This window comes from Mesocricetus auratus, unplaced genomic scaffold (genome assembly GCF_017639785.1).
Source record: "Mesocricetus auratus isolate SY011 unplaced genomic scaffold, BCM_Maur_2.0 Super-Scaffold_100026, whole genome shotgun sequence".
In the NCBI taxonomy this organism is placed as follows: Eukaryota; Metazoa; Chordata; class Mammalia; order Rodentia; family Cricetidae; genus Mesocricetus; species Mesocricetus auratus.
The window spans coordinates 16,551,496-16,578,274 of record NW_024429207.1 but is presented as its reverse complement, the minus strand read 5'-3'; the positions used below and the strand labels follow the sequence as shown (position 1 = coordinate 16,578,274).

Genomic DNA, 26,779 nt, shown 5'->3' with positions numbered 1-26,779 from the left:
CACCTATCCTTTCTCCTGCTTTACTATTGGATGCTCAGCTCTTTATTAGACCAATCAGGTGTTTTAAACAGGCAAACTAACACAGCTTCACAGGGTTAAATATATGCAACCTAAAAGAATGTAACACATCTTTGTATCATTAAACAAATGGTCTACAGCATAAACAAATATAACACATCTTAAAATATTCCTTAATAGAACTGGGGAGGGAGGGGAAGAGGAGGAGGAGAGGAAGAGGAGAAAGGAGAAGAGAGGGAAGGGAAGGGAAGAAGGCAAAGGAAGTGAAAGCAAAGGAACAGAAAGGAAGGGGAGGGAAAGAGAGGGGATGGGAAAGGAGGGGGAAGGGAAGGGATGGGAAGGGAGGGGAAGGGAAGGGAGGGAAGGGGAAGGGAAGGGAGGGAAGGGAAGAGGAGGGGAGAGAAGAAAAGGGAAGGGAAAGGGGCTCATTAGAAAACTGGCATATGGAGTTTTGGAGACTTGGAGGTTGGATAAATCCAAGATTTTCAGGGTAGACCAGCAGGCTGGAAACCCAGGGAACTGCAGCTCAGGTCTAAAGGTCATCTGTGGCAGAATCCCCTCTTGCTCACAGAAGCTGACTCTTGGATCTATTAAGGTCTTAAGTATGTGGACAAGATCCACCACATTAGATGGTTAATCTTTATCCCATTTTATCCAAGAAGCACTTTCACAGAAACACCCAAAACAATGACTGTCCACGTACCTAGGCACATAAGATTAACCACTACACTGTGGTTCATAATAACTCCTTCCAGTTCCTATTGAGTTTCCCATGTCCTGACAATCATGTAATATCAAATGGGTCTGATTTGAAAATACCTTTTGAGATTCTATGATACGAGGTCCATAAAACTGCCCATGTTTCCTACTTCCTTCGTCTCCATCCCCTCCTCCCTTTTCTTTTTTTCTTACATCCTCCAGCTCCTCAGGGCTCCCTCCCCCAAGTTTTACTCAGAGGAGAAAGATGCTCGAGAAAAAAAATAATAAAAAGACAGTTTAACTGCAATACTTTTACAGGGCAATACCATGGCATGTTGCAACACTTTTATGCCTGAGGCAAATGTGTGTGAGACAAATTCCTCTTTTAGGTGCACACCATACCATAACCCAAAACCTACTGAGTTTAGCCCTTTGATGTTTCCATATATTTTTTCTTCTTACTCTGATAGGTAATTTTCAAAATGAAACAAGAGTTTAGAGCACTGGCGTTTGGGTCCCAGTTTCCCATGGGAAAAGTTTTAAAACCTTTCGCATACAATTATTTATGTAAGCTCTATTGCGAAAGGCACTTTGGGGGCAGAAGCCTGTGGCTACTCCTGTCTTTTAACCTGACTGGTATAGATGTGGACAGGAAGTGGTGTGCTCTTCTGTGTGTGGAGAGACTCAGACCCAGAAAGACAAGGGCAGAGACAATGATGCCTGTTGGAATGTCTGTGACAAACTGCCATGATCAGTTTGCACTGGTTAGAATCGTATTTCAAAATATATGCTTTTAGCAAAAAGCAAAGGACAGTTCTTTTATTTCACACCAAACTAAAAGTACAATTGTTCTATAAATAAGTTACAAGGTACTCGGTATAGGTTGAGTTAAGTCAAGTTTAAAAAAGGAAGAAAAGGATTTTTAATGGACTATATATAAAACTACCAAACCTGAGAAACAGCCTAAATATCCATCAATGTATAAGTGGATAAATGAACTTTAGTAGGTGGCTATGTAGAATACTACTTAGCAAGAAAAAAGAGGGAGCACTGCTATGTAGAACAATGTGACTAACTCTCAGAAGTGCCATGCTCAACGCCTAAAGCCTAGCTTGAAATGCTATGTATGGTATGATCCTGTTTGCCTGACGTCATGGGAAAGGAAAAACTATCAAAACAGAAACAGAAAAGCAATGTTCACAGGCCGGGGATGACAGGCCGGGGATGTTAACAAAGGAGGGAAATTTGCGTGTATCTTGACTGTGGTGAGCCCATGACTGCTTTATTTTGTGTAAATTTTCAGAAAATAACAGCTTGAAAAGGATGATTCCACTTAAAGTAAATTATAAAGCCATCACACCTAAAGATGGCTAACTTTGTGTCCATAAAATATCTCAGTACATATGACCGTGAAATGGGGTGCAGGACGGCGCCGAATCTCAAGAGATGGTGATTCCTAGAAACCGGTTGCTGAGGAAAAAGAGACTGGGAGAATCCTGCTGCCCTTTCTTCCCTTCTTACTCTCCCAGAGCTCCAGGCATCCATAAGTACCCAAGTCTTTAGGGGAGAGACAAAGGAGCACAAACCCCATTTCCTAAGAAATTCTGCCGGGTGAGTTTTGCCAGCACCTGGATTGTTTCTCCAACACTTACGCTATGTCTTGGAAGACTGGACACATACAAAACTTAAACCTTCCAGGTACTTGCCTGTGAGTAGGGGCGGTTCACCAGAGGAGCTACTGTTGTCTCAGCTGGCTTACTATCTGCATGGAGGCTTTAAGTGGGCTCACACCAAGTAAGCTGTTCCTGTACGTGCTACTATTTAAGTGTGGCTTGTGCTTCCAGGCTCCGGTTGGAATTTAACCCCCATTGTGAGATACTCAGGGAATGGGCATGTATCCTAATGCTGATGTTTAGAGATAGGGCCTCTGGGGGGTGGTTAGGGCTAGATACGGTCCTGGGGGGAGAGGGGAAGACTTGTTACTGAATCGTTTTGTTTGTATAAGACAGAAACCAGGAAATACACACACACACACACACACACACACACGCACACGCACACGCACACAGGCCCGTGTGCCCTGCTTTTTCAAGTGATAGCCCACATCATTTCTGGACCTTGCCTGCAAGCAAGTCATTGCCTGACCTTGGCCCCGAGTCTTGAACTAGCCAAACCAGACTCTTATAATTTACTCAGTCTTTAGTATTATGTTATAGCAACAGAAAACACACTTGTATAGTATCTTTGGATGTTGTGCCAAGACAACTAAAAAGACAGGATTTTTATTTGCCTTGAAGGGTTGAAACAAAGTGTATGGGTGAGAGTTGCTGAGTTAAAGCTATCAAATTTCAGGACAGTGATGTGCCACTTATAGTGCCAGACTATGTTTCATTTGGACTCAAAGCCATGGGCTGTTAGCCCAAAACAGTACAATTGAATCCTAATTAACTGAAGAGGAGGGGGTAGAGAAACAGGAGGCTTCACAGGGATGGAAAGATAAGCCAAATTAGATCTCAAATGGCACCCAACAGTGACTTGAACTGCGAGTCATCCCCAGTGTAATTCTCTCCCTCAGATTCACCTGGGTCTAAACGTGTTTACTTCTTGGCTACATTGGGTCATTAATGCATGCACTGCTGCCTGGTGTACTGCTGCCTTGCATGAGAGTGTGGTCCCTCCCTTCCTGTGAGAGATGCAGAAAAACGGCATCAGCAGCACCATGCTAACTAATCCACCTAGCCAAGCATTGGATATGCATTGCGGAGCCCCGCCTTCTCTGGGTGATGCATATTCCTCCACACCCGAGAGCACTCATGTCCTGTCCTCTGCCCTGCACCAAGTCCTCTTCTCTGGTTGATAGAGCATCTCATATTTTACTGTTTCTCGATAACAACATGGAGACTCTGGGTTGAGTTGGACTCTCAGCTTTGCTTGTTAGAGCACTGGCTCGGATTTGGTAACTTATCCGCTTGGGGTTGGCTTTAACACCCATGATAATAAGGGTTGCATAGGAAGAGATGAGGCCCCTCAGTAAGGACAGGGGCCATAAGGTCCTGGCGGGCATGCACACATGTGCGTGTGCCCTCATGTGTATCCAATGTGCGTCTGTAGGTCATGCTGCCTGTGGCAGGAAGATCATTGGGTAAAGATGGAACACAAGAGGTACTTCCAGTCTATCAGATCTTCACCCACCACCATAGCTCACAGAACCAAACCCCTTGCCTGCTTCTTCCTGCTGGAATGCCTTGCGTCAATGCTCATGGGGGCACTTGTGTGCTCCAAACATGGCTATCAAGGCAGGAAACAAAAAGTAACAAAGAGAGGTTTGGAAGTAACCCCTGAAGGAGGCTTCTGGCTGAGAGCTCAGGTCAGATTGGACAAGAGGGCGACAGCACGGGGTGATGGGTAGGGAGACAAGGCTTCAAGATGAGCATTGCAAAAACCAGGTAACAACATCTGATGCCCTTTTCTAGCCTCTGCAGGCATGTGACAAACAGTCCTAAAAGCAGGCAAAGCACCCATACCATATAAAATGAAATAAGACAACTAATAGAATTAAAGTAATCCCCCTGAAGATGTGTATACATCCCATTTGAAAGGCAATGAAACGGAAGTCAATAGAAGCACCAGGAAGGGCCATCCTAGAGTCAGAGGGATAATAGTGATGCCATCCTTGTTTGAATCCTTCAAAGTCTCGCAGGAACTGAATTTACAAGTTGACTTATCCAGCCCGCCATGCTGCCAGATGGTAGTGGTACAATCCTTTAATCCCAGCACTTGGGAGGCAGAGGCAGACAGATCTCTGAGTTTGGGGCCAGCCTGATCTACAGAGAAAGTTCCAGGACAGCCAGGGCTACACAGAGAAACCCTGTCTCGAAAAACAAAACAAAACCAAACAAAAAGAGTTGACTTATCTGGCATCGTAGTCATCTCTGTAGAGATACAATATACACGAATTGATGTTTACCAAGACATGGCCATCTGGGATGAATCTGGGCTGAACTGATTGGTTATGCAAGGCAGAATTTTGTTTTCTAGTCTCCCTCCTCCACGCCACCCAAATGTACCTTCTTGGAAAGCAAGGACCTTCAAAAGCCCCATGAGTTACTGAGACCAGTTTGGGAAGCACAGGTTGCACTGTTAGAGATATGGGTCTCAGGCAGCTCTCTGCACTACAATAGCATTATGGTGTATGCCACTGGTCAATAGACAAAGCTCGTCTGTACCCTGATCTGAAAGTCACATTTCTTTTCCTCTGGACACGAGCTAAAGGACCCTGCAAGCTAAGGCTGCTGTCATCCCGGGCTCAGTCAGCTGAGTTGCAAAAGATTTTTGGGTTTGTTTTATTATTTTTGTGAGAATCCATTTCTGTTTGAAGACAGAGTCCTTTGTGACTGTGTCTTGCGATGCTGGCCCGGGGTGAGAATATTAGATAATGGAAGGTTTATTTAAAGGGGAATTAGAGATAACTCTTCAGTTTCCTGGTGTCAGATGTTTTTCTCTGCGTTTATGCATCGGTGCTGGATCTTTCTAGAACCTGCTCTCTCATCCAACTCCCCACAACCCCACCCCTTCAGCCCTCCCCAGCCCTCCCAACCCCAAATACCCCCCATAACTCCTCCCACAAACACCCGGGCAAGCCTGCTTGACAGCTCTGCGGGTGTCCCCTCGGCCTCTGCTCACAAAGCCTACTTGTTAATCAGCCCGTCACGTGTCTTTTGACCCCCTTCCTACCCTGCTTTCTCCACATCTCTCTAGCTAACCAATGCTACCCCTTCGAGAAAGGAGAAAAATTCAAACAGCCAGTCAAAAGAGCTATTATCCTACAGAGTCCTTAGCAAGGCCTAGAGCTTTTCGGTAAACGAGTTCAAGCTGCTCTTCCCTTCCCCCTTCTAGACCAGCTAGCTGCCCCCTGCCCCCCAAGCCTGCCTAGTCTATGTTCTGAGACCTCTGGACATTCTGGGAAGCCTCTCAGCCACCATAGTGTGTCTTCCCCTTCAGTACTAGCTGGGAATGTCAATTGTCATGTTTGTGGCCTTGTTGGAGGAAGTGTGTCACTGGGGGTGGACTCTGAAGCTTCAGATGCTCAAGCCAGGTCCAGCGTCACTCTTTCTTCCTGCTGTGTGGGGACCCAGATGTAGAACTCACAAGCTCCTTCTCCAGCACCCTGGCTGCTTGCATGACCCCATGCTGATGCTGGACTAAACCTCTGAACTACAGCCAGCCCCAGTTAAATGTTTGCTTTATAAGAGTTGCCTTGGTCATGGTGTCCCTTCACGGCAATAAAAACCCTGACTGAATCAATAGTTTATTATTTTTTTTAAATTCCTGAATAGCAATTCTATTGTACCAAGCATATCACATATTATTTACTCATTCCTTAACTCTTCCCACTCTGGCTATTATTGGTTATGCTGCATGTGTGTGCAAGCCCTTGTGTGGGCATAGTCTCATGTCTCCTGGGTATCCCACTCCTGGAGTGGGACTGCTGGGTCATGTGACAAGTTTAGGTATAACTTGTAAAGAAATTGTGAAACTTTTCCAAACGGTCTGTCCATGAGGGAGGTTTCATTAGGAAAGCCTAATGAACCGTTGAGAGGGGGTGGGGTGATGCTCTCCTCTGCAGACCCTCCTCACATGAGGGGCTCTGCTTCACTTGAATACAAGTCAAGGACTGGGGGACAGGAATTATTTCCCAGGTTGTCCCTCTGTGGTTATGGCACGTGCCCACTTCACGTTGTCCGAGGCAAGAGATGCACTGTTTTGTCCATGCACATAAAAGTTCAGTTATGGAACCAGGCCATGCTCCCAGCCACACCCCCTAAACCTAGAGTGGGGAGGGACTCTCATTGAAAAACGGGCATCCTCTTTGTATCAAGCAAAGGGGTGAAGACAGAACGAAGGGACGTGTGAACTTCCTGTTACACGGTGGCTTCCAGGAACTCGGCTCCTGAACTATACTCTTACAAAGTTGGTCTTAGAAAACTATTTATCTTCTCACTGGGAGTGGCTGCCACTCGTTGGAATGTTTTTATTTTAATAAATATGTTGGTTTCCTAGTGGCTACTCTAAAAAGCATCCAAAACTGGCTAACAAAATCACACAGATTTTATTCTCACGGTTCTGAAATCCAAAATCTGAGTGTTAACAGGGCCAGGCTCTGGTTTTGTTGTTTTGTTTTGTTTTTGTTTGTTTGTTTTTTGGTTCTAGGACAGTTCTCTGTTGTCTCCCCTGGTGTTTGATATTTGAAGGCGATTCTAGGCATTCTGTGTTTCATGGATGCAGGGTGCCCTCTTTCCCAAATGGTGATTGGTGCTAGCAGGCTATCCTTAGCATTCTATGGCTTCAGTACACTACTCGTAATGTCTTTCCCCCGTGTGTCTCCGCAGTGCTGTCCTTCATGTGTCTGCTTCTGTCTGAGTTTCCCTTTTCAGCTACGCGGGGTGAGGACCCACCCCCATGACCTCATTTTACCTTAGTTAGACCGTAAGGAACTTCCTGCTATGGAAGACCATGTTCTGAGTTCTAGAGCTTAGGGTCGTAACCTATTTTTTGAGGGGCAGAGAGGCACAGATCAAATAATGGCAGAAATATTTTAAAAATTGTTTCCTGCAAAAACATATTAATGTTTTCTGTTTGGTCACCGAATGTACATCTAATGAAAATTATTATGATATGTGAAAGACAGAAAGTGACACACTCCCAGCCCCCAACACTGACCTCTGGGCCACACAGTATGTGGGCAGGAAGAAAGATCTTGAAGACTTGGAAATGAACTTGTAGCTCTCAGTTTCATGCGGCTTGTGATTCAAGCATCTTGCTTTGATATTTAAATGCCTTCCAGTTTGGGCAGAAAAAAAAAAAACGACTACCCAGCGCTTAGCATATAATAAATTATTTCAAATGAATGATCCTGAATAGAGCTGCCTAGGACCAAAGTTAGAGAAGACTCGGGTATTGGATAAGTTTGCTTATGAATTTAATTTGGGTGAGGTGTGGTGGTGCACACCTTTAATCCCAGCACTCAGGAGCCAGAGGCAGGTGGATCTCTGAGTTTGAGGCCAGCCTGGGCTATAGAGTGAGTTCCAGTACAGCCAGGGCTAGCCAGAGAAACCCTGTCTTGAAAAGCAAACTAAAAAATAATTAGGGTTCTTTATTTTGGGTGGGAGTAGATTTTGGGGATCAACTCTTGCACCTTGCACATACTAGACACTTTACCACTGACTGCACCCCAGTTCAACCTAGCAGCTTAATTTAGTTTAGTTTTGTTTGTTTTGTGGTCTGAGATGGGTGTCTTGCATATTGCATTGGAAAGTCTGGTCTCAAAACCCTGGGCCCAAGTGACACTCCTGCTTCAGCTTCCTGAACAGCTATGGGCCAATATACACTTTGAATGAATTAAAAAATATTTTTGACCCACAAGAATGTGACAATAGGGCAAGCATACGCTGGTAAGACTTCCTTGGATGAGTTGGAAATAGTCTGGGTTGGTGGCTGTAAGACTCTGGGAAGGAAGATGCAGAAGAGTCAAACTGTGAATGCTTGGCAGGCCACCCTTTCTCTGGTTTGTAAGGAATGTCACTTATTAGTGGGACAGAAGGAGCCTAGAGAGTATTATTATTAGTATTACTATTAATCATTATTTTCATGGTGTATGTGTGTGCACAGTACCATGGTAGGTGTATGAAGAGTAGAGGACAACTTTGTAGAGTTGGTTAATTCCAGGGGTCAAACTCAGGTCACCAGACCTGTGCAGCAAATCTTGTACCTGCTGTGCCCTCACCCAGTCCACCTCATCCAGGACGGTTCTTCACGACATGGAGGAAGAACACTTCCTCTCTGCTTTTCTCACTCTCAATCTCTTCTGTGGTGCTTTTGTGACCCTGAAGGCTACCAGCTCAGGTCTGACACCAAGCCCGGGTCTCAGGGTGTACCTGCTCATGGCTTGCTGATGGTAAACTTCCTGGTGGGCAGCCACCACCACCTGTCCAGTGAGATGCTCCTGTTCTCTGTGTGGGTCCCTGCCCAGCCCACATTACCCACCTGTCCTCTTGGCTTCTTTCTTCTGTGGTGTCATTTGCAACTTTCTACTGCTATCCACAAAGTAATTAAGACTTGAGGCTTGTCTCAAACTCTCCCTACCTCATGCAAGTAACTAAGCCTGGAACTCCTGTGACAACTCCTCTCCCATGGCTCTCTGTACTTCAAAGACTTCTCTTTAGACATGATTCAGTCCAGATCTTCAAAGTCTGCAGGAAAAGGACTAGCACTCATTGTCATGGTCTCTACTGTGTCCTCCAACCCCCTCTTCTTTATGTCGTTTTTGTTCCGTATTGACAGTATGATGCTTAGCATCACTCTCAGGATTTCAGTAGCATCTTCTCCTCTGTCAAAAGGCTACTGGGGATTGCAGAGAGGGTCTCCTGCTTGCCAGGCAAGGTTTCAACCACAGAGCTATATCCCCACTGACTTTCTTATCTGTATTGCGGATACTATCGTCCTATCAGTCTTTAGAGACTGGAATTCTGCTGGGCATCTTTAATTCCTTTGTCTTCCTTCTTAATGCCCTCTGCACAGTAGTTCTGTGAGGCCTAAACGAGAGAAGCCAGGTAATCACTGGGCACAGTCAACGCTTCATTATGTAACCTGGTAAATATGGCATGTGGTCCATCGGTACTGAGTGGTCTCCAAGTCTACCCTTCTCAAAAGCCACCGATACCCATCCTTGCTCTCCTGCTTGCCTTGTCCTTATCAAAGCCCACTGTCTCCCATCTGGACCTAAGATAGAAACTCTCTGTCATGCTTCCTATTTCTAATCTCTTTCCTCACTTCCTAGCCCATCTGGAATACAATATCCAAGGAGCACTGACAAGCAACTAACTAGATGGCCCAGCTACAGAAGTGCCCTTGCCTTCTTGCAGCCTCACCAGGAAACCAACCCTTTCTAGCCAGTGTCACCTTACAATTCTGTTGTGTCTCCTGTCATCTTGCTCCAGCCAGACCGCCAGAGAAGTCTTGGGCCATGCCCATATCCATTCCTTTGTAGATACCATTCCTTCAGCCTGGAAAGTCCCCATTGTCCCCAAATAGCAACCTTTCTTGTTGTGCAAAGGCCCCTGCCTCCATGAAAGGGTTGCTTGTGCTTCCTTTTCTGCTGTCCCAGCTCACATCCATTCCCTTCTGAGAGGTCCTGTTTGTCCCTTACTGTTTTTCCTATAGTCCCAATCCAGTGCTTCCTAGGTAGAAGCAACTCAATAAATATTCACTGACAGAAATTGAATACCTCTCTGACATTGAGGTGAGAGACATTTCTGTTTCATTCGGATGGAGAAAGACCGTGCATGAGAATTCTTTGGCCCACTCTTCATGCTTCCTGAGCCCTCTCAAATATCCCAGCTTGCATTTTCCCAGGATAATTTAATGGCATACACTTCCTGATTGGGCCTCTTTGACTTTCTAGTTCTAAAATACTTTACCTCACCCAGAAGCACCCCTATCCCAATCTTGTCTCTCAGTCTCCTAAAATTTAACTGTTCTCTTGTACAGAATGGTGTCTAAGCACTAAAAGCCCCAAGAGAATTGCTCTTGTGAAAGGTCGGATCTGTATCAGAGACCTCAAGCCCCAAGTAGAAAACACCATGCTAATCAACCAGTAAGTCGTCAGATGCAAAATGCTGTGTATACACAAATTGCACTGCATTGCAGTGTTCAGGCTACAAGTCCAAGCAGAATGTCCACCACATGCATGGGCTTACCAGCTTCACAGAGGCTAGAACACACTTAACAGCGGCAGGAGGAGCTCTGGGCAAGAGGGTGGTATTTCATGTGCATCTCAGCCAGTCTTTTGAAGTTTTTTTCTTCTTTTTTCCTTTTATTCTTTTGATTAGGCAGGCTAAAGCCCTCTTCGCGGCCATGTTGCTGGCATTAAAAAAAAAAAAAAGAAGCCACGTTATGGATCAGTAGTAGCAGTATTGTACATTTATCTCCTGTGAGCACAGCAAACCATCTGAGAACAGTTTATGAAGCAGAAACTCCAAGTTAACCCTTCCCTTGCTGTGGCATGCTGTAGAGTCTTGCCATATTGCAAACTTGGCTTCTTTTAATTATGCTCCTGGGGTTATTGGTACGCCAGGGATAACTTAGACAAAGGGAGTAAAAGGTGTGAAAGTGTCTCCTGGGTGTTTGGCATGACCTTTATTTACCCTAGGAGGTGGGTGTCCGCCTTGGAGAAGACTTTACAGAGAAAGGACTGAATGGCTTGTGGGACCTGAATCCCAAGACCTCGAATGTCTCAAAAACCCTGGAAAAGGACCCAGTGTTTCTGAACTGCAAACCCCGGCTATGTCTGGATTGTGTTTCTCCCGTACAGACCATTTTATACCTGCCTGCTTGTTGGCACCGCCCCCATCTAGTGTCTTCGTAAGTGGGCTGGACCCTTCATCAGAACTGAATGCTGCAGGAGTTCAAGCAGAGTTTCTCTTATGTGTTTGCTGAAATGATTTCCTCTCCGGTTGAGAGGAGAAATGGGGCGGAACTGCCTGTGTCGTAGGGTTACACGGCAGATGATCAGTGGAGTCAGGAGATTATTGATTCAATACTGTCGGGTTTCACCTGAGGAGCCCTGGTGAATTTTGACCTCCCAGGCCCGTTTTATGCTGTGTAAAATGGGATAACCAGGTCCTGTGAGGCTGCCTAGCACAAAGTAGGTTCTTTATGAATGCTGGTATTACTTCCATCCATCTATGCCGCCTTCCTCCACCCAAACTCTTAGGACTGATGGGGGACATTGAGTGATGAGTAAATATTCCTTATGGTCGCTTTCCTTCTCACATAGATGCTAGCCGTGTCTCCCTCTTTCATCTTTTGTGTAGTCCTGCTGTGTTAATATCACGTAAAAAGGAAGAGGGCATGGGGTTCTGGGATGGTACCTTCCTTCTCTCTGTGAAGCAGAGGGGGCAGAGGGAAGCATCCAGGTGTGATCGTGGGGACTTTTCCGTTTTCACTCAGGCTGGGCACTGACAGGCAACTTCAGTGCCTGGGTGCTTAGGGAACACCCAGGGCAAGGTCTAAGACTGCCTGCCCTACTCAGGCAGCTGGAGGGAGGGAGGGGACTGGCTGGTTCAGAGGCTGTCCTCCTCCTGGGAGTTAAAAGATTTTTTTTTGCCCCAGGAACAATATCTTGAACTTGCTGTATCTCAGGGAATGACTCACGCACTGGAAACGGGTGTAAACACAGGTGGAGGACCTGGGTGCCCCAGCATGATTGAAGGCCAGTCCTCCAGGCCAACTCTGGCATTCCATTGCTGAACGCTAAAGTTCAAAGGGATGTGCCGAGCCATTTGCCAAAGGCCTGGTCACTAGGGGCTAAGCAGGACCTGGACTCTCAGTATTGCTAGCCCTGCTCCAGGCAGCTTAGCCCACGCCCCTTTCACAACCCACCGCCCTCGATCTCATTATTGCACTCTGACCCCTTCTTCCGCGTTTCCTCCTTGTTCTTGCTTTCCCGCCAGGTCTCCCCAGGGTCGCCTGGATGGAGGGATGCAGAATGCATCTATCCCGACACACCTATGTGTGCGTTGTGGTTAAGGAAGGCTGGGAGTATCGGACTTCATCCAAACCCAACTGGGCTGAGCAGGGATTGAGCTGGGGACGCTCTGGGGGGCTCTGCTACGGGTCGAGGGGCGCCAAGGCTCGGACTAGGGGCGGAGCCTCGGGGTGGCGAGCGGGAGGGCGGGGCGCGGTGCGGAGTTCCGAAGGACCTGGGTAGGGAAGGCCGTCCTCCTGGCTGGTCTGGGGACGAGCGGAGTGGCAGGAGGGAGGCGCAGGCCCGGTGGGGACGCCGGGCACTGCCGAGCACTGCGGGGGTGCGGCGGGAGCCGGGCGGGCGGCGTCACCCGAGGCGGAGGGGGCGGAGCCGTGATCGCAGCTGCCACCCGGCCGCCGGGCCCAGGCAGAAGACAGCCGCCCGCGGCCGGGCAAGCTCTGCGCGCAGACACGCTACAGACAATGCTCCGAGGCGCCCGGAGGGGCAGCGGACGACTGGGCCACCGACGGCGAGGCTTCCGGAGTGCAGCCCCGAGGTGAGCCCACCACGCTCTCTCCAGATCCCCCTGCTTTTTGTCTGGCGAACGTGGCGGCCCAGGGGCTTTTGCGGTGTAGCTACTGTGGCCAGGCGGGCCAGCCCCTGCTGGCGTCCCCCGGGGTGACAGGCGACTGATCCGAGCGCACCGAGAGTCCGGACCGCGTGCGCCAGGTTGTGTCTTCCGTGCAGGCGCCGAGTCGGGAAGGTTGGGGAGTCGGAGGGGTGTTTTCAATTCATTCGAGAAACGTTCGCTTTGAAACCTGGAAACTTTTCCTTGGAGTTTCGGGAAGGGGGATCGTCTACTCTGATGGTTTTACTGGTCTGGCCATGCTGTTTTGTTTCTTTGGGACTGCTTTCCGCCGTGAGTATTGTCAAAGGAGCAGAGGAGCAGAGGCCGTCCGGGCTGCTCCTACCAGACCGGGAGGTGACGATTTAGGGGTTCAGATAAACCACCCCTAGGCAGCAGCGGAGATCCGAAGGAAGGTGATGCCCTTTTACCGAACCTTGGTGAGCATTCCATACCTGGAGCTGGCTCGCAACCTTTGCTTGTGCTGCCCCCTCTCCAGCTGGGCGCACACACCCACAGGAACCCGCATGCACACGCATGCACGCTTACACTTGGAAAACAGAATCTCCACTTGTGAGTCCTGGGAATGGGAATGGAGGAGCTGGGCATTCCCAGCCCACAGCGCTCGCTCAATCTGTCTGTTCTCCCAGGTAAGGCTCCAGGATGGTTTTGAAAAGCCAACTGCAGAGCCCAAAGGTCCAAGGGTGAGGAGTTCTGCAGGGATTCAGTCCAGAGTCAGGTTGCGAAGGTTGAACTGATCGGCTGCTTTCAACTCTTCTTTATAGCTCCTGAGGACACTTGACAGCCCCTGGGAAAGCAAGTTGGCGTTCCTGGGGTCAGAACTTTGCTCCCCTTACTGGTTCCAACTGTAGAGGCTGCAAGTTCGTATTCCTCCTGCTGAGTTAGATTGCTCAGCAATGGAGAATGCAGAAAATAAGAAAGTTATGTAAATTTAGTCATTTACCTTCTGTGTCTAGCAGGGGAGATGTTTGGGTGGTCACCTGCTTTCTGCCTGACCACTCTGGCCAATGAAATACAGTGCAATCTAGATACTTTCCTCACGTACTTTTTTGGGTGTTGCATTAGTTTTTCTTTAATTTAAAGCAATTAATGTTAATTTATTTGTAAAAATATAATGGAATTATTAATATTAGAATGTTTCTGGAATTCTTATCGGGGTAAGGAATAAGCAAATTTGGATGCAAATAGGAGGAGTATTTGGAGCCAAAATACTTAATTTAATGGATCTGGCCACCCTGATTCCTCAGATTCTTTTTGAGATAGGGTGGGAGTGTATCTGACAGCTCAGCCTTGTAAATTGTAGCCGCAAACCTGGTGCAGAAGTTTGCAGAGGCAAAGCTATTTTATCATGACTTGGATCACAAAGAATGTGAGATCCTTTTTCTAATCTTACACTGCAGCCTCCCACTGAGAAATGGGAGAATTTGCATAATTCTGGGGGCCGCCTACCCTTTGAGGTAGGAATGTGAGCCAGAAAGGTACCATTCCCAGGCTCTGGAGAGCTGGCACTACCCAGGGCTCTCTGCTCCAGCTTTGTCAGTGTCGCTTACATGTTTCATCATTTTTTCACTGAAAGCAAATAGGAGACAGTCCCAGGCACAGAAGTGCAACTCCAGGAGGCTGTTCTAGCTCCATAGACAAGGTGGGGATTTCTGTTTGCAGCGACTGAGAAACCAGCTTTAACAGGACACAGTGAGTCAATGATGGTGGGGAGCCCAGGGTTCCCTTTGTTTCTTTTATTCAGTGACTGCCCCTTAAAATTCTTTGTGTTTCTGCCAGTTGTGTGGTCCACGTTGTGGTCAGCATGCAGAAAAACGCCAGGTTTGAGGAAGAGAGCAAAGAGAGAGCTCATAAATTAGTGAAGGGTCTCAAGGTAGCTTCTGGCAAGATAGTACAGTAGTCAGGAGCCTGCTGAACATTCCGGGCTGCCAGAGGCAATGCCTACCAAGAAAAGGAAGGAGGGACCTTAGAAAGTGGGGTGTCTGGGTGTTGTGGATTGCCTGCTGAAAAGGAAATGGTATGTGGCCACTCAAACTGCTTCTGTTGTGAGTGTGTGGCAGCCTCTGAGGAAGTGGTTGGATGCCAGCCTCCTCAGCTCCCCCAGCCTGACCAGGAAGCTGAGGAACCCCAGGAAGATGCTGTCCATGCTCTCTCCTCAAAGCCCACTGAGGGGCACTGGAGCCTTGTCTACAGTAGACATGGACCTGAACAGACAGTAGCAGGTCCAACTCAGCTTCTCTGAAGACCAAGATATTTCCTCCCCCACCTCCCCCTACCCCTGCCCCTGTGCCCCTTACGAAATTTAGCAGCAAGACTATAGCTCTCTGGGGCTGGTGGCTGTAGGAGAGAAACATAATCATGATTCCTCTGCTTGTTGAAAACCTGTGACCTCTTCTGGAAGATTTGGCAGAGAAAGAACCTGCTATTTGGGTGTGTTGGGAGAAGAGTCTAGTAGCTTCATTAAAGAAAGAACTTACAGTGACTGTAGAAACATGCCAATTTCAGAGTGTTCATTTAGCTTAATGAGGAAGCCATTTCCTCGTGAACTGGCTGGAGTAGGGGTACATCTGGCTTCTATACTCATCTATGAGTGTGGGAGACGAGGGCCGGAGGGATTCCCACAAGGAGTCTGGAATGATCTTTGGAGTTCCCGGTGATTGTATCTGGCTGGTCCTGTTGATTGTTTAGAGAGAATTAACCTCAGGCAGATTCCCACCAGAAGAGGTGGTGTATAACCCCCAAGACAGCGCTTTCCCTGTGTAAGGAGAATCTGTTCATCTCAGGATTGGCCACAAGATTTTTTGTCTGGAGTGCTCGGCTCAAGGATGCCAACTCCTCCTCAGCAAAGAAAAAAGGTGCAGTGAGCAGCAAACAGATAAAAGCAAGCTGCTTGGTACCCTGAACAAGGTGGGTGGGGGAGGGAGCATTCCAGTTGGGTTGGTTTGTCTTCCTAGCCCAGCAAACTTGGTGTCCATGGCCAGGTCCCAGTCTTGGCCATAATATCTGCACCTGTAGAATGGGATTCACAGCTACCTTATAAGGATGCTATTTGGATTATCTGGGTGACGTCATAGCCCTTTGAACTCTTCCTGATGAGTGAATTTATTGAGGACTGTGGGAGCGAATTGGGCTTTTATATTTATTTTCAGAACCAATGAGCTGTCTTGACAAGGTGACCACTTCTCCCCAGGGGTATGATAGGGAAAACCTATTGGATAGATAACCTCTGTCCAGTCTCTCTTAGGCCAGGACTGTGGTGTCAGGCATTTCTGTCTTCTGTTTCCCACTTGGCGTGTAGAGAGCCCTGCTTTGTTTACCTTAGCACAGAGCTGAGTGGGGCAGGGACAGGATTCCCATGATGCCAGGTGTCCTGACGAGGTGTCCCAGGGGGACAGGCTAGCACCGCATCTCTCCCCTTTTTCAAAAACTTTTCACAAATATAGATAACAGTTTTCATTCCAGAGTCCTTACCTGCTTCTCTTCCCATTTGGTTTTTGTTCAAAACCTGCATGCCATTACCTATGAACCCTAGATTTTATGTGTGGTATAACTATGTGGTTCTTGTTCTTGGGTTGCGCCCCAGGCTTTGGGCACTTTAATTTCTGGAAGAATGTAGGGACTAGGTGCAGGCTTCTCATATTGAACTCTAAAACACTCAGTGTTTGGAGAACTAAAATGTTGTGTGTGTATGTATGAATGTGTGTTTATGTATGCATGCGTGTATGTGTGTGTGTGCATGCGCGTGCCACACACACATGTGAGGAGGCCAGACATTGACATTTGGTGTCTTCATCTATGGTTGCACACTTACTTTTGAACCAGGATGACTCACTAAACCTGGAGTTCATTGATTGACAAGACTGCTTGGCCATCAAGACCCTGGGAGTCTTCCTGTTTCCACCGCCCAGCTCTGGGATTACAGACGTGTACAATACCATCATGCCCCGCTTTTCAATGGGTGCTGGGGATCTGAACGCAGATTCTCACACTTGCACGGCAAGCATGTTACCCATTGACCTCTCTTCACACGCCCCGAATGTATTGTCTATTTGAGAAAAGGGGCATTGCTGGTTTGTAGAGTTTCTAATAAATCTTCCCGGCTAAGGAATATCAAAGAGCTTGTGACAGCTGAGCACAGGCCCCAGAAAGCACGGACTGGTCCCCCTTGGCCACCTTTACTCCTTTACTGTCTTCTTCCTTGTCTCCAGTCTCTTATTGCTAACCACACAAGGTGGGGTCAGTTCCTAATCAGGTAATGCTAATCTCCTTCCAGGGAGCTGATCCAGAACCCATCTGTGCCTCCTACAAGACCACATCGGAGAGCCAGGCCCAAGATGAACCCGCATCCTATTGGCTCACAGTGCTCCAGACCATTCGACTGAACCCCGAGAGCCCAAAAATGTCTGCGTGCAGTGACTTTGTGGAGCACGTCTGGAAACCTGGATCCTGCAAGAACTGCTTCTGCTTACGGAGCGACCACCAGCTAACAACTGGCCATCCCAAGGCTCGAGCAAGCAGCCTACCCGCCGTGACTCGCCTGCCTGCCCGGCCCGAGAACTGCCGCCTAGAAGATGACGGCGTGAATGGCTTCTCCTACTCAAAGCCCACAATTGCTGTAAAGCCCACCATGATGAGTTCTGAAACCTCCGACTTGTGGGCTGAGGCCAGCCTGAGCGCTGAAGTCCCGAAGGTGAGTCTGACTAACCCAGCTGGTATTTTTACAGGGGCTGCCGTTCTGATTCTAACACATGCTGGCTGGCTGGCAGCCAGAGAGGGCTGTTGGAGCAAGAATCCTGCAGGATAGTTGCCTACTGGCTTGCCCTGAGGTTGCAGTCCCCCTGGCAGCTGCTATTTGTCTATTGCTATCTACTGTTCTAGTTCATTCTTTAGGCTAATATCTATTAGTCCGGTATGGCAGGGTTCTCTCCTGATTTGAAGACTTAGTAAGGGAAATGGAAAACAAAGAAAGACAAAAGCTTGGAATTGTTGGCTGTAACCTTACGCATTTACAGAAGCAGCAGCGGTAGCAGCAGCACCCTCCACAACGAGCTTCTGCAACCATCAGCCCATGCCCAGGGTCGTTTCATCACTCTCTCCTCCCACTTCCCTTCCCTGTGCATTGCAGAGGAAACTGTAAGCACATATATCTAAACAACAGAGCTTGAGCAGATAGAACCACAATGCTCAGTCACATCTAAGAGAGCAGCAAAACGGTCCCTTATAATTATTTACTACTCAGCCACTGTTCATGCTTGTAGCTTTTTCTTTTTAATTTATATGTGTGGGGGGGCATATGTGTGTGTGGTGTGTGTGTGTGTGTGTGTGTGTGTGTGTGTGTGTACCTGTGTGGGAGCTAGAGGTCTACTAGGGTTTCTTGCTGAGTGTCTCTCTACCTTTCTATCCATTTGTTTGTTTATTTTTAAAGATTTATCTATTTAAATCTCATGTGCATAAATATTTTGCTTGCCTGTGTGTACACCATGTGCATGCCTGGTGTCTGCAAAGGCCAGGAAAAACTTTCAGATCCCCTGGAGCTGGAATCGCGGATGGTTGTTGGCTGCCCTGTGGGTGCGGGGAACTACCAAACCTAGGTCCTCTGGAAGAGTAGCATACTCTTATCCTCTGGGTGTCACTCCTGCTGTCCCTTCTGCCTTACTTTTGAGGAGTTCATTGTTTCTCAGCTAGATTGACTGGACAGTGAGTCCCCGGCATCTGCCTGTCTCTGCCCACTCCCCCTGCACTGGGGTTACAGGTTTGTAACACCACACCCAGCCTCCCAGAATGCACTTCTGGGTATCTGTATTCAGGAGTGCAACATTGCATAGCATTGAGTCATCTCCCAGGCCCTCATACTTCTAGTTTTGAAGTAGGGGTTTAGCCAGCGCTATCTAGGACCACTAAACATTTATATCCCCAGAGGTTAGAGCTTTCTTCATCTCCTGAAACGAACCCTTAGAAAGGTGTAATTACGGGGAGGGTGTGTGGGCCAGGGCTGCTGGAGGCTGCTGTCTGTGGACATGTCTTGAAACCGTACGCCTAAGACATTCTAAGAACTCTAGTCCCGCCATGACCTCTTCTAGTGTCCTGGATTTCCTCAGCCACTGTGGTGCATGGATCGGGAAGGGCGTGTGAGTGTATGGGAAAACAAAGGTCAGCTTTAAATCTAGAGAAGCTGGTGTGAAGAGAGGCATTTCCTGTGGTGGCAGCAAGCTCCATGTCTTTTTATGAACTGTTCCATTCTCCCTGAGCTGGCTACACCCATTCACCCAGCCAGCCTTGACGCCTTCAGTTTTCACCTGTGTAAGCAGTGACTCTGTGTTCAGAATGCCCTGGGTAAGAAGCCCCATGCAAGCCCTGCTTTGAGGCTGTCTGTAAAAACGGGAGTGGGTAAGAAGGGAAGGAAAAGGACAGTAAGTTTGTCGACAGGAATGATCAGGTCACATCTTAGTTTTGTTGCCTGACTAGTCCAGCCACTGGAACTTTGGAGCGGAGCTCATGGCAGAGAGGGCAGCCGTGTGGCATGGCTCAAATGGAAGGCTATCAAAACTCCAGGAAACCTGGACCCAGCTCAAAAACCATCCCTCTGCCTCCTGGTCTGCACCTACTTCTCATATGAGGTGTTTTTTAAAAAATCATTCAGGAGCTGGGTAGTGGTAGCACACACCCTTATTTCCAGCACTTGGGAAGCAGAGGCAGGCAGATCTCTGTGAGTTTGAGGCCAGCTTGGTCTACAGAGCAAGTTCCAGGATAGCCAGACCTGTTACTCAAGAGAATTCCTGTCTGAAAATACAAACAACAATCAGTCAAACAAACACAATCATACAGGGGGCCTGGAGAGAGGGCTGCTCTTCTAGAGGACACAGGCTTGATTCCCAGCACCCAAGTGTGCACTCACAAAGTCTATGACTCCAATTCCAGGAACTCCGATGCTCTCTTCTGGACCCTTGGGCAGCAGGCACTCACATGGGATGCTCACACCCACGTGTAGCTAAAACACCCATACACACAGAATAGCAAAATAATTTTTCTAAAGAAAGAAATAAAATCATTATGACTTGTTTCTTCAGGAACATGACATAGCTGGGTTATCCAGTGACCACCAGCAGAAGGGAAGACTAAACAAAATTTCAAACTCTTTCCAATCCGGTGGAATTCTTTTACCTGGCCATTGTGTATTTTCACTCTTTCAGTTTTTTGATTTTGATCTTTCTTACCAAGCAGACATCCTGGGTGGGATGCATATAGCTCAGTATCTAGAAAGATAGATGGCTCACTGGGTACCCTAATCATGACCGGTGTTCCACTGGGAAGGTCAAAGGTGGGCATGGGCATTGTTTCCCCAGGATCCTAGCATGGACCTGCATGCTGTCCGAGACAGGTGACAATGTTAGTACTCGCTTTTCACTTTTTCTCTCTTCTCCCTACTCTGATAAAAGGATAACATGCATTGTTTTTAACCCTGGGGCTGTGTAGGTCAGCTGGAGAAGAGCCCCAGGCAAGCTCCCATTCCAGAAACAGGAAGATGGGCCGATAGTTTACCTAGGCAGCTTCCGAGGAATGCAGAAGCCTTCAGGCACCCTCGCCTGCACAGATGGCAACTCTTGTCCCCCAGCCTACACCATGGTTGGACTGCACAACCTAGATGCCCGAGTGGACAGGAGCACCGCCTTTCAACCTGTAAGCTTCCAGGAAGAGAAGGCTGGGAGGGAAGATCTGCCCTCGGCTCAGCAGAGCTTCCGCCAGAAGCTAGCTGCCTTTGCAGGGATGACATCCAGCTGTTCCAAGGGCCCCAGGCCCTGCCCTTCTCCACAGCCCCCGAGGGAGTCCCTGCCCTCAGAGGATGACAGTGACCAAAGGTGCTCACCCTCTGGAGACAGCGAAGGTGGAGAGTACTGCTCCATTCTGGACTGTTGTCCGGAATCCAAGGATGCTGTGCATAACCCTGAGGGCTCTGGCAGACGTGGCGGGGATCTCTCACCCATGTGCTGGGAGCAGGGGACATGTACAAGACCCACAGAAGAGGAAAAGCGACTTCTGGACTTCCCCAGAGAGTGTTGTGGCCAGGGATCCACCACGAACCCTCCCCGTCTGGGTCCCAAGAAGCTATCCCTTAACTCGGAGGCTGCCAGCTCTTCAGACGGCCTGTCCTGTGGCAGTGGCAGCAGCGGTGCCAGCAGCCCCTTTGCTCCCCACCTTGAGAATGACCACTGCTCTCTTGTGAAGGAACCAGCTGCGGGGAAGCAGCAGGACTCCGGTTGCCATGGGATCACCTCTGGCAAATGTGTGGGGCAAGTCGGGGAGCTCCAGCCCCCAGCCCTTCCCAGGGAGGCTGTGCAGCCTGAACCCATCTATGCTGAAAGTACCAAGAGGAAGAAGGCGGTGCCCGTGCCTTCAAGGCCCGAAACCAAGGCAGAGCAGGTAGCCGCTGGCCACAGCCAGGGCCAAGTATGGACAGGTGACACCTGGGCTCAAAAGACTTCAGGCACAAATATGCCTCCTCAGGTGGCAACCACCATCACTGTCATTGCTGCCCACCCAGAAGAGGACCATAGGACTATCTACCTGAGCAGCCCTGACTCCGCAGTGGGGGTGCAGTGGCCAAATGGGCCTTCGAGCCAGGACGCACAGGCTGGTGAAGAGGAACCGTTGGCTATGCAGGGGCTAAGCTCAAGGGAGAGCCATCCACATAATGTGACTGAAAACACGCCCAAAGAGAAGCCCGCCATTCCTCCTAAGCTGTCCAAAAGCAGCCCGGGAGGGTCCCCAGCGTCACCCGCAGCCTCCCCTCTGACTGACCACAGCGATGGGAACGTTGGTGGCAGCTGCGCGGGACCCCAGCCTTTGTCTAGAGTTCCAACTAACAGAACTTCTTCCTGCCAGACCAATGGTGTTGCTGCCGCCGCCGGGGACCCTGCCAAGTGTCCCCCACCAGCCACCTCCTCTTCGGCCTTGGACCAGAGACGACCAAGATACCAGACTGGTGCTTGGAGCCGCCAGTGTCGGATAGAGGAAGAAAACGAGGTAGGGCAGGAACTGTTGAGTCAAAGTTGGGGGCGAGAAGTGGAAAATGGTACCACAGACCATTCAAACTCCTCTACCTGGCACCGGTTCCATCCCACCACCGACGGCTCCTCTGGGCAGAACAGCAAAGCTAGCTCTGGGATGAGCAAATCGGCTTCCTTTGCCTTCGAGTTCCCCAAAGACAGAGGCAGGATGGAGGCATTCTCACCACCGCCCCCACCTCCAAAGTCAAGGTGAGTACCACTGCCTGTATGCAAAGAGTCCTTAGAATAAATGCACCAGTCTGTAGGGCCTTTCCCAGAAATCCTTGCTTTTGCTGCCTCTCTGGAAAGCCTATGGCCCATTCTGGAGTGCTGGCTGCTAGGCACCAGTGTCTGCCCAAAGGCCATTGTGCATTATGTAAATTTCCCAGAGCCCCAGCTCAGCCTTGAGAAAGCAGGAACTCTTCGCATGGTGTGTGTGCTCTGCAAACAATCCTAAAACCCCCGCATGTGGACTGGCTATTTGTAATGAATCTTACAAAGCAAAGAAGCAGGGGAGGGTGGGGGCTGGGGAGCTGGCTGTTGGGGCTATAGCTCAGGGGCACAGCACTAGTAGCAGATGCTAGGTTGTGCCCTTTTGATCTTTAGCACTGTTGAAAAAGAAAGGAAAGGCTCTTGGGGCCTCGGTGTGATCAAGTTCAGTGACATAGCCCATGCTTAGGCTGAGTGAAGCCTGGGGCTGGATCCCCAATGCCAGGACACCAGGCAAAACAACACTACCAAGTTGTTGTTCGCTCTGCCACTTTTTTTTTAATCTACCTCCTCCTCCATCTCTAAGGTATCTCCACAGTGTTTTCTTGAAAAGCTCTGAAAGGTCTTCTGTTGCACCTTAGCAAAGAGGACTAAAAGTGGATGGATGGGGTTACACTTTAGGAATTAGGTAGGTAAAGCCAAGAATGTACCCAATAAACTATTACTGCTGTAGGAGGCCTTAGGGAACTTTTTTTTTCTTTTAAGGAAGCTCTGCACATGGTTAATCACCTCTGATGTGGGTTTTTCAAGGATGGGGGAAAGTACAGTTTGGGGTCAGCATGCTGAAGCTCACAGCTTTTTCCATCGCCTTGCTATTCTGCTGCTAGCTTAACGTGCCTTTCAACAGCTTCAGGGAAATAAATGTCTTTTCTAAGCTATTGAACTGTGGATGGAATTTAAGTTCTGGGGAACTTTTTTCTCCCCCTTTTGGTGAAAGCAAAACTGATTTTGAGCGAGAAAGGAGCAACCTGCTGTTGCAAAAGCCAGGCTTTCCGAATGGTCTCTCTAGACCTGTGACTGCCCGTGTCCTGTGTGAGCAGCAACCTCTAGGTCGCTTTCACAAGCAAGGGAATTGGCCACAGAGAAAAGCTGCTGGGACATTTGGCTTTGAACATCAAGGCGTTTTAGACTGTGATGTGATCTAACACCTACTTGCTCTCATGACCACTGCTCTGTTCTGGTATTCCATTAGCTACCCACCATTCAGTATTGATACCTTCCAGAATCATGGGTACTTGTAGACTCGGCCGGGTCCCTTAGCTACAGTTTTTAACTCCCTGAAGGAATGCATGGTTCAGTAGCAGATTCCCAAAAGGGAATCTTAACGTGTGCCTGACACCCATTTTTCTAAATTATTTTCTCTACTTATCTGTGTGTTTGTGCCTATGTACATGTTCTGTGGTCACAGGGCAATTTGTATGAGTCAGTTCTATTGGTTTCTGTGGCTGACAGGCTTTGTAGTAAGTTCCTTTACCAGCCAAGCCAGCTCCGGTTCTAAACCCATTACTGAAATGAAATGAACAGAGTTCACCAAGGAGGTTAGTCATATTATTCAGGTTAAAGGTGCCATGGGGTGTCAAGTGTGACAGTGGCAACCCTATCTTGTAGGAAGCAGCCTGACCCAGTCCTGGGAATACCAGTCAAGTCTTAGAAAAGTAACTACAAATTCTCACTTAAGAGTCATAGGATTTGGAGAAGTCTTGATAACCATAGCAACATAACTCAGAAAGGGTTTTAATTAGCATCTAGGGTGAATTAAGAAATTCTAGATCCAATATGCTATGACAAGCCTTTGGGTTTATGTGGCTTAAATAGGGTATGGAACTCGGGCATTCTGGATTCCATTTTCTCAAGAACAAACAAAAAACTCAAAGCCACAGCATTCAATTTAGAGTAAATCAAAGTAGTTCATTTGGGGAAGCATTCTTGTTTTTCGTGTGTTGCTGGCATTGTCTTCTGTCTCTTTACATCTCTTCTAGGAGTAGATAGAGGGCAGGCTTAGGACTATAAACTGGCTGTGAATTCTAGAACTCACTATGCGTTGAATTCTTTTAAGAAAGAGTGCTAAGGACCCCGATGTATTCTCACCTCAGAAGTCAAACTGTAGGCCAATGATAACCTCAGGGGTCACACAGCCCCAGCTGAGTCAATACCAATCATGGGGTGCATCGATAATTAGGGAAGATGATATCGGTTTTCCAAGACGGAAATTGTGGAGCATCTTCAGGCAACATGGAGGGTTAATCCGATTTCCATGCATAGGGCCAGGCTTTGTTTCTAGTGACCAGCCTCGTTATGCATGTTGTGTCTGCTTAGCCACCTAGACAGAGGTTGCTTCATACAGGATTGTGTCATGTTCTACCTACACGGTGTGGAGAAACAGACACAGATTCACCTGCTTCCTGACCCCTCTTTTAAGAGGAGTGGCTTGACTTTCTACAGGTCCTATATTGAATGTTAAATGAGTAGCTTATCTATCTGTTTGAGGTATTTAACCTCCTACAGTAATGTTTTTGTTTTTGTGTTTTTTCTTTTGCAAGATGGACTCTCCAAGCCTATTTAATGTGCCTTTCTTGGCCAAGTCTGGACTCTTTCTTACTGACTGCTGCCAAGGCAACTACCTACACCCAGAGACTTACACGGCTTAGGATGATGGACCTTACCAGGTTTCTGGGTCACCTTGTCCCAGTTCAGGGAAGGATTGTTAAGATAGGGATGGACAAGTACTGTTGGTTGTTGGCTAGGAAACAAACAAAAAGAAACTGTGGGCAAAAAGCGTGGGCTGTGTGTGCGTGCATTCGCACTTCACCTTCAAGACTTGAGGCAGTGAAGGGAGAGCAGCAGCACCTGGGCAAATGATTAAGGTGCACGAGAATCCGATTTCTTTCTGCCTTTTGTTTCTGGGCGGATGCAAGTCTGGTTTGACATGAGTTAGGACTTTTGAGAGACAAGGTCAGTAGAAGTCTATTTGTCTGGTTAGGACCAGCAGGCAAGCAGTTCACAAAGAGACCCAAACTAGAAGGGTAGGCCCTTGCTTAGTGGTGGAGTTGATGGTGGGTTAAGAAAACAAGTGGGTTTATGTTTCTGCATGGTCTGGGTACGAGTAAGGTTAACCCAGAGAAAAGTTTCCCATGAAAGGAGGAGATATTTTTGTTTCCATGTCACCAATTTTCTGTTTAATCCACTCCATGGAACATTGTTCTTTCTCTTTGGGGGATGCTAGGAAGCAATACTGACATCAACAGTGGAGTTTCTTTCTGTCCATGAAGGCAGCCTCTCTAGCGGGAGGAACTGACATAGCTTCATTGTGTGGTCTCTCTTCTGAACATGGTCACACAGCATGACCCCAAGGACAGGAAGGCCATGAGTAAGATGGCTATTTGTGATGGGGGAACTCCTTCTGTGTGTATGTTTGTCTTATTGGTTGATAAATAAAGCACTGTTGGCCAATAGGGAAGCAAGATAGGTGGGACTAGGAGTCGAGGAGGATTCTGGGAAATGGAGTCAAGAGTAACACTTTATTTCAGCCCCACTTCGTATTGTAGTGAATTATAGGCGATGATACCAATGTCTAGGAAGTCTTGAGACTCCATGGGCTCATCTGGGTGGCAATTTGAAAGATCAGTTTGTATTAGGAAGCACTGTGTATAGAGAATGCTCTCTAACTATGTGTAGTCTTTCTGGCCATGTTTAAATAAGAGGTGGAATTGGGTCAGGGAGAACGCATACTGGGCATATTCTGTGAGAGAAACTCCACACCCTCCACACAGTTTAGCAAATGGAACAAGGCACATATGTCAACCATGAAGTTTGTACTCCACCATGCCATAGGCAGGCCAGAAGTTGATCCCTTCCCATGAGCTTGTAGACAGAATCTAGAAGCAGGGCATCTCACACACCATAAGCAGGACGTATTAAAATTAATTCCTGTCCTCTTGGTTTATGATTTTTTAAACAATTTCTGACTTGATGAATATATATCCAATATACATAATATAATCTTTAAAGAAATTCTATGCAGCTTTGAGCACATGTCCTTGACTATAAGTTAGATAATCTTTAAATCATTGGACATCTACTAATGACTTTTTCAAGCTGCTAAGAGTCCAGCCACAGGGTTTTTGTCTCTTGGGTTCCGAGGGTGTCATCAGTGCGAAATAAATGAGCAGGTGTGCAGTCTGACCCCCAAAGACCACCCCTGCTTTGACTTCCCTTTGATGAGACTGTTTCTCATAGATCTGGGTTTTAACCACAGCCTGTGCTCAGCCACAGAGCCATGAACTCAGCGCAGCGTGCAGGGCTCACTGACAGCCCTCTTCTTCACACCCTGTTGATGTCACTCTCCACAAAAGCGCCTGCCTTCTTCCTTGACACAAAATAGGTGCTCAAGAGACGTTGACCAAAGAGGCAAATAGCTTGGACTACGAAGCGTCCTGAGCCTAGGTCTCTTGGTACCCTGTTCTCTGTTCACACCTCGCTCTGGGAGGGCAACACAGTGTGCCTTGCATTGCACTGAAATGTGGCCCATGTTCTCAGCTGCTCAGGAGACTGTAAAGTCCTGAGAGTGCATGAGTAATG

The 26,779-nt window shown here is 48.0% G+C and overlaps 1 protein-coding gene across 4 annotated transcripts in view; it reads left to right on the top strand.

The window, feature by feature from the left end:
• The first annotated feature begins 12,618 nt into the window (after positions 1–12,618).
• Positions 12,619–26,779, top strand: part of Prag1 (PEAK1 related, kinase-activating pseudokinase 1) — a 50,591-nt gene continuing 36,430 nt past the window's right edge. The window contains exons 1-3 of one of the 4 annotated variants that reach the window (XM_013110883.3): positions 12,619–12,797; positions 17,161–17,577; positions 20,361–22,141. In XM_013110883.3, the coding sequence (XP_012966337.1) occupies positions 17,287–17,577; positions 20,361–22,141 (2,072 nt within the window). In that variant the 5' untranslated portion in view covers positions 12,619–12,797; positions 17,161–17,286. Of the gene's footprint in view, positions 12,798–12,850; positions 13,307–13,360; positions 13,517–14,457; positions 14,580–17,160; positions 17,578–20,360; positions 22,142–26,779 lie in introns of those variants that run through there. The other 3 variants (XM_040731823.1, XM_040731822.1, XM_040731824.1) reach the window with 3 other exon arrangements.